Source organism: Gymnodraco acuticeps, unplaced genomic scaffold (genome assembly GCF_902827175.1).
Source record: "Gymnodraco acuticeps unplaced genomic scaffold, fGymAcu1.1, whole genome shotgun sequence".
Classification (NCBI taxonomy): Eukaryota; Metazoa; Chordata; class Actinopteri; order Perciformes; family Bathydraconidae; genus Gymnodraco; species Gymnodraco acuticeps.
In genome coordinates, this window is record NW_022990054.1 from 1,495,631 (window position 1) to 1,503,355 (window position 7,725).

The 7,725-nt window shown below is 38.4% G+C and overlaps 1 protein-coding gene across 3 annotated transcripts; it reads left to right on the plus strand.

The window, feature by feature from the left end:
• Positions 1–43: 43 nt before the first annotated feature.
• Positions 44–7,718, plus strand: uevld (UEV and lactate/malate dehyrogenase domains). Of its 3 annotated transcripts, XM_034215851.1 has the most exons (12): positions 44–317; positions 3,413–3,497; positions 3,599–3,664; positions 3,765–3,928; positions 4,477–4,618; positions 4,695–4,786; positions 4,880–4,985; positions 5,726–5,896; positions 5,999–6,163; positions 6,391–6,478; positions 6,659–6,782; positions 6,945–7,718. In XM_034215851.1, exons 1-12 carry the CDS (start codon positions 276–278, stop codon positions 7,107–7,109), a joined length of 1,410 nt encoding a protein of 469 aa, XP_034071742.1. In that variant the 5' UTR covers positions 44–275; the 3' UTR covers positions 7,110–7,718. The 3 variants fall into 3 exon arrangements, with proteins under 3 accessions (XP_034071742.1, XP_034071743.1, XP_034071744.1); XM_034215852.1 differs by lacking the exon at positions 3,599–3,664 and having other exon boundaries at positions 6,945–7,236; XM_034215853.1 differs by lacking the exons at positions 3,413–3,497; positions 3,599–3,664 and having other exon boundaries at positions 170–317; positions 6,945–7,236.
• The last annotated feature ends 7 nt before the right edge of the window (positions 7,719–7,725 follow it).

Below are 7,725 nucleotides of genomic sequence, written 5' to 3' on the forward strand. Positions count from 1 at the left end.
GCAATATTCCATAACCAAAGAATAGTTGCCTTGAAAAATAGCAAATAGGGTATATTTTATTCAAAATGTTTAAATATGCAAGTGCCTTTCCTTCCCTTTTAATCGTCGTTCGTGACGCACAGAGTGGGTGGGGCCTGTCGTCTCGCTTGGATACTGCAGATACTGCTCAAAGTTTGCGGAAGTTTAGTTTTTACAGCTAACGTGCATAGTGGAAGTTCCCCGTCAGGAGGCTAAAATCAGAGAAACACGTGATTGTTTTTGTTGTACTTCAATAGATGGACCTCCGTTCAGAGAAAATACAGCGGATCCTCTCCAAGGTTAGTTGTTTACCAGTGAACCAGCTTTGAAAAGTGTTTTGTAAGTAGAATGTTTACCAGTGCCGGTTAGCATAGCAGACCAGTCCATCAAAACTGCTGTCTGCCTTCTCCAACTGGCTGAACCAGCTCTGTAACTTACCAAAGCCTGAAGAGACGATACCGAAATATGGCACAATGTGAGACGAATACGAACTTCTAGTTAACATTTTTCACAACAAATCCAGTGTTGAGCAGTCATGATTAATATAAAAGCACAGCCCTGACACGCAGTGCTTCATAAAGTCAGAGGAAGTTACAGAATTGTCAAAAGGATGTCCATTGAAGGCTAATTCTTACCCAGTGTCTTCCAACTCTTTATAAACTGCTATTATAAATGAGGTAAAAAACTAAACACTTGAATGTGTTTATAACAAGCAACATACAAATGAATGATCCATTAGCCATTCAAGTGTGTTTTTAACATTATTGAGAGTACATTGACATTTCTTCATTCTGATGTTAAAATTAAAAAAAGGACTTTGAAGTTCCAAACAATTCAAAACATCGAGGTCAACATCATACATCTGTTTACCTCAAAGACAGATGCAACTACGGTGGCCCTGAAGTGCAAGACACCACAGCATTTCAGAAAACACTACAGCATTTCACAAAACGCCGCAGCATTTCAGAAAACACAACAGCATTTCAGAAAACACCACAGCATTTCAGAAAACACAACAGCATTTCAGAAAACACCACAGCATTTCAGAAAACACAACAGCATTTCAGAAAACACCACAGCATTTCAGAAAACACCACAGCATTTCAGAAAACACAACAGCATTTCAGAAAACACCACAGCATTTCAGAAAACACAACAGCATTGGACGGAAAGGGTATTCCTTAGGGAGAACACTTCTTGTTTCTGATTGGACAGAGCTGTGGCGTTTTGTGAAATGCTGTGGCGTTTTGTGAAATGCTGTGGCGTTTTCTGAAATGCTGTGGCGTTTTGTGAAATGCTGTGGCGTTTTCTGAAATACTGCAGCGTTTTCTGAAATGCTGTAGTGTTTTGTGAAATGCTGTGGTGTTTTCTGAAATGCTGTGGTGTCTTGCACTTCAGGGCCACCGTATAACAGCACAAATGAAAAACAAAACGCCATGAGTGCACACTTACTCCTGTCTCATTCTCACACACAATCACTCACACACATACAAGGTATAAGGAGGTTTAATATGTAAGAGTGTGTATGAGTTTGGGAGTGAGAGAAAAAGAGAGAGAAAGAAAGATAAGAGGCGAAAACTGCGACTTGCTGTAAACCAAATCTATAGTATATTGTTGTCTCTGTACACACACACTGTACATCCAGACACACACATTTCTCAGCTGATACCACTCTTCCACATCCATATCAACACACCTACATCAGTTGCATACATGTATTCCAATGGCTGTCAGGGCCCCATTATACAACAGGCAAAGAAACCAAGAAATGACAAGCATGTAATTCAATGGTAAAATGTCACATCTGGTCATATACAGTAAAAAGGACAAATTGAACTATTTTCCTCCAATATAAAACCATGACATTACAAAATGCATGATTTTATACCGGTATGGCGGAGAGATCAAAAGATGTGGTTATAATGGGAGTGGATGGGACATTTTTGTCCGCGAGTGACTTTATTTAATCTGAGTCCGTGCAAAAACTAATAATCCACCAAAAATAAATGTTGTTGCTAATCTTTGACATATCCAAGACTGTGATAAAATTAAAAAAAAGCCGACCCCCCCCCAACATTCATTATATGGAAAATAACTGCCTTTTTGTGCATGTTTTTCATAGAAAACGCAAATTCATGTTTTCAAACTGGCAGTTCAAGGGTTAAAATCCTGAACATAATTTAACATTTGGTATTTTTGATCAGGACTGAAGTTGATTGAAAGATTTAACCCCAAACAGTTTTAAAAAATATTAATCTGTTGTCATTTTAGAGCAGTTTTTGGAAGTGGACATTTTTGTCCCGAATGACTAATGTGTGACTTTTTTGTTCAATCTGATTTTGTGCAAAAAAATCAATTTTGTTACTAATCTTTGACATATTCAAGACTGTTTATAAAAATTTAAAAAAGCCGACCCCCCCCCCCAACATTCATTATATGGAAAATAACTGCCTTTTTGTGCATGTTTTTCATAGAAAACGCAAATTCATGTTTTCAAACTGGCAGTTCAAGGGTTAAAATCCTGAACATAATTTAACATTTGGTATTTTTGATCAGGACTGAAGTTGATTGAAAGATTTAACCCCAAACAGTTTTAAAAAATATTAATCTGTTGTCATTTTAGAGCAGTTTTTGGAAGTGGACATTTTTGTCCCGAATGACTAATGTGTGACTTTTTTGTTCAATCTGATTTTGTGCAAAAACTAATAATGCAAAAAAATAAATGTTGATGCTAATCTTTGACACATCCAAGACTGTTATAAAAAAAGAGCCAGTCCCCAGATATGTATTTTTTGGAAAATAACTAATTTTCTCTGTTTTCATCATGAAAAAAACCAGCGGTTTCATGTATTCAAAATGGAATTTAAAGGGTTAAAATCCTGAAAATGATTACATTTGTTGTATTTTCTATTAGGGCGGAAGTTGCTTTAAAGATTGAACCCAAAAAACTTTTGAAAAAAAACTTTTAATATAATGTTTTTATCAGTCTTTTGCAGTGGACATTTTTGTCTCGAATGACTAATTTGCGTAGTCGATTTGTTACACAGTGAATTAAAGACCGATTTGAAAAATAGAAATTGGAATTCCAAAATAGATTGAGAAAATAGCCTTGTTACAAAAAACCAGGCCATTTGCACCAACACAACCAAAGTTATTGCAAAATGAAAAGTGAAAAATAACCCATATGGACAAAAACGTCCACAGTGATACCGGAGGGTTAATGTAGGTTATTCCTCCTCCCCTGTTCATAATTACAAACATGTTACCATCTCATCAGTTATAACTAAGGTTATTTAATTAATATACACTCTTAGTCATTCATTCACTCACTCTATACTTGCAAGCCTTCATCAAAACACAACAAATAAGTATTTTTTTGACTCCCGTATTTTAGTACAAATTCCACGATGTTGCTGTTGAGGAGCTGCAGAAGATTTATCGAATCTACCCTGAGATGATGCCATCCACAGGGACATACAGTATGTGTTTTACCACTATATTCATCTATTTGTAGCCCTCTACAACACACATCAAATATGTTGGTTGCTGATACTGTGTGTGCCCCTTTTGTCAATTCCAGCATTCAGTGACAACACCCAAAAAGATCTCCTGAAATTATTTAGCAACGTCCCTGTGAATTATGGCGGTAAGGCTGACCTATAAGAGCCAAAAGACTCAGTTAGGGAAAACTGTGACGTATCATGAAGTCATTATTTTTGTACTGATGTCAGCGTCTCTATTTTAAGGCCGCTCCTACAACATTCCCATTCAGCTGTGGTTGATGGACTCCTTCCCCTTCACCCCTCCCATATGCCTCCTGAGACCCACCTCCAACATGGTCATCAGAGAGGGCAAACATGTCGACAAGGAGGGGCGGCTCCACCTGCCCGGCCTGCACAACTGGGATTATGTAAGATTTTATACTTTCTTGGTGAAGTTTGAAATTGCATTCAAGATTCAAAGGTTTTATTGTGAGTTCAAATACCGCCTGGAACACCACCACTAGTGTGCCCTTGAGTAAGACTTAGTTACTCCAGGGAGAATGTCCCTGTAATTGGTAATTGTAAGTCGCTTTGGATAAAAGCGTCAGCTAAATGAAATGTAATTGTCATATGCACATAAGCTACAATGTAGAAATGGCAATGAAATTCTTCTGACCCGAGCTCCTCCAACGATGCAACATATATAATAAAATACAAAAATACAAATAAAAAATAGTGCAAGAAGTACATGTAAATAGATTATGATATGTACAATAATGGAATATGAAATTAAATAATGTACATTATTTTATTGTGGTGATAACTATTTATATAAATAAGTAGATTGCAAGATGACAAACAGATGAATGTTTATCGATGCACTTAACAGAGCTCAGGTGTTTAGCAGTCTTATGGCCTGTGGGATAAAACTGACTTTTTCATCACTCTTGCTGTTTGTTTTATTTCTCTGTAACAGCCCAAGTCCACCGTGGTAGGTCTTCTGACTGAGATGATTTCCAAGTTTGAGGAGGACCCTCCCCTATCCTCAAAGATGACAGTAGACAATAAAGACCCCCATGAGCTCCTGGCATTTGTTTCTAATCTCCAGATCAATGATGGTACTTCATTTGACATGCAGCATATAAAACAAACCAGATGATTGTGAATTTGTAGCCTAACTTGTGTCTATTTCAGGTGGGAGAACACATGATCAACAGAATATCAAAGTGTCTGTTATCGGGGGAGGAGATTTAGGAATGTCATCGGTGATGAGCATTTTATCAAAGGTATACGTCAGAATTGTTACCATGTTGGATTGCAAAGTCACAATCTCTCATTTAAATGCTGACACATTTTTTCTTATTCAAATTTTCACCCAGTGTAAAGTGGACAAACTTGTTTTCATTGACATCGCTGAGAGCTCCACAAAGGGCGGCAGCACAGATTTAGAGATGTTCAGTTTGCCGAAGGTGGAGGTATCCAAAGGTACGTCACTTTCTGCACTGTCATACTAATGTTCAAAGTGCTTTTTGGCTGAGTCATCACTGATGTCAGGTCGTTTCAAAGGTGACGTTTGCTTAGGAAAGCTATCCCTGATGACTTGCCTCTGACACAGTCACTGAACCCCAACCTCCATTACCTTAGACCTTTCAGAGCGATAACAGAAACAATGTATCCATTTGTGATTACTTGAGAGACTTTGCCTTTCAGTTTTGGCTATTTATCTCAAGGTTTGCTGATAGATGTGTGCATGGGTTGACTAATGATAACATTTAAAAATGTTCTTTGGCAGTAATGCTACACACAGCTGCAATTAACTAAAACCATACGCAGCAAACAAGGCAGTACAGAGGTCCACCAAAGACAGTAACACATATATGTTTAATATTGCACATGCCTTGCAAGATTCAACATATAAATGCATAGTAATTATGCAAATGAAGAGAGCAATCATAGAAAAAACATATTGCAATATTTACTCCTTGGTTACATCAGTAGTGATGAAGACATTGGGGGAAAGGATGCTTGAAGCTGTCATTTTAGCATTTGTTAGCTTTGTAAGTTATACTAAAATGTAATAATTAGTATTCAGAATAATACAGGTGTGATGATTGTAACTGGACTGTGGGAACCATACACCATCATCTCAGATCCCACAGTTTAAAAGAAAGGAAAGTTGAGTCTCTTAGCCGACCTATCACACACTGATGACTCTCCTTTTTCAGATTTGTCAGCCTCTGCGGGCTCCAGGGTCGTCGTGGTGACCGCGAACTCATGGAGCAGCGAGCAGTCGTACGTGAGCGTGGTCCAGAATAATGTGGACATGTACAGAGGGATCATTCCAACTGTAGCACAGCTCAGCCCCAACGCAGTAATGCTTATCGCCTCACAGCCAGGTGAGTGTCAGAGAAAAAGTCCCTCTTAAAGGAGTAAACCACTCTTTTCATCAACCCGTTTTTAATATTTTCACCTCCGTTTTCTTTTTCGTCCAATTCCAGTGGACATCATGTCCCATGTTGCCTGGAGACAGAGTTGCCTACCTCCGACACATGTGATCGGAGCAGGGTGTAACCTGGACTCAGAGCGTCTCAGTCACATCCTGGACATTAACCTGAACGCCCACAAACCAGCCTGGGTCATAGGAGAACTTTCAGACAACAAAGGTGAGCCAGAAAGGAGACATGTCTCCCATTCTTGATATTTGTTTTATGTTCTATATATATTCATGTTGCACTGTTGCAGGAGCCTCTGACTTAATTTTTCCTTGCCATGTCTACACTGTAGCTAATTTGCACATGATAATAAAGCCTTGAACTTTAAACTTGAATGTGTGTAAGGGCCCTTTAATAATCGGAGCACATGAACAATCTTGTCAATGTTTGTCTTGCAGTTGCCGTGATGAGTAAAACTGGGCATAGCTCCAATGTGCAGCCGGAGATCGCAGCAGGATCCAGCTCAACCAAACCACTGTTAGACAGGTACTGGCATGAATGAACATGACCTTGAGTAAAGTAGTTATCTATAGATGACTCAATGTAGTAGAATTTGTTGACGCAGTTAAAGGAGGTTCTATGGATGTAGATAATAAGAAGGGATTCAAAGTGGTTGCGATTCTCCTGGATTTTTTTTTTAAAGTACAATTTCTACCTGGCTTTTAGAGCGTTTGAGATGATGAAGAATCGCGGTCAGCGCTCATGGTCTGTCGGTCTGTCCATCGCTGACATCACTAACAGTATCCTGACAAATAAAATGAAGACACACTCTGTCTCCACGCTGGCTCAGGTAAAACACTGTGCATTCCCGATCAAACAAAAGCATCATTCTTATTTCATGTGTTGTTCTCTGTTTTACTACATTTAATTGGTAGTCAAACTTGGCACAGTATCAGCATTAAATTAAATGTGCCCTTTGATGTGTTGAGTGAAATCTGATTGTTTGCTTTAGGGCTGGGGTGGAATAGGTGCAGAGGTGTTTCTCAGCTTGCCGTGCATCATGGGAACAAACGGTTCCATGCGCCTGGCCGGGGTGTCTCTGGGACAGGAGGAAGACTCCAAACTGAGGGAAAGTGTCACCTCGCTTTCTAACCTCATCAGCCAGCTGAGGATATGAAGGATGTGATCCTAGTCCCAGTTTGGGAGACGGCTAACCAGTTAGCTAACTATTACTAGGATTTTGAAGTTAATGACAAAACTGCTAAAATATGTATATGTCATAATGTCTGTGTATTTAAGGTGGGTTAATATCAATGTACAGATTTTGTATTTAAATTCACTCCAGAGGTTACTCAGTGTCTCAAAGTTTGCAATAACACTCCAAATGAATGCACTGTTATATTTTTGGAAAGCCATGACACTCTATGTTAAAGCATTAAGGGTGATGCTTTTAGTTTTTAACAACTATGTTTTTGTTGAATTTGGCGGCTTGTTTACCAAAGATTTGGAGATTATGCTTATTCTTGTTCTCACCCATTAATTAAATAATTACTTTGAAAATCAGGGTGTCGGCAGATAAAACGCATGTTTATTACACTGCAGCTCATATTTTAATATACTTATTAGCGGTCTTTTTGCTCTTTCTGTATTTAATGCAATAAGCTCACGTGATGTTATATTTAAATCTTTGTTCTGTTGTTTCCTTTGTGTGAAACACTTTGAATCTAAAACATGTACAGGAAGACTACACAATTTTGTGGGTGTGCAATAAATGTCTTAAACCAGATGTGTAT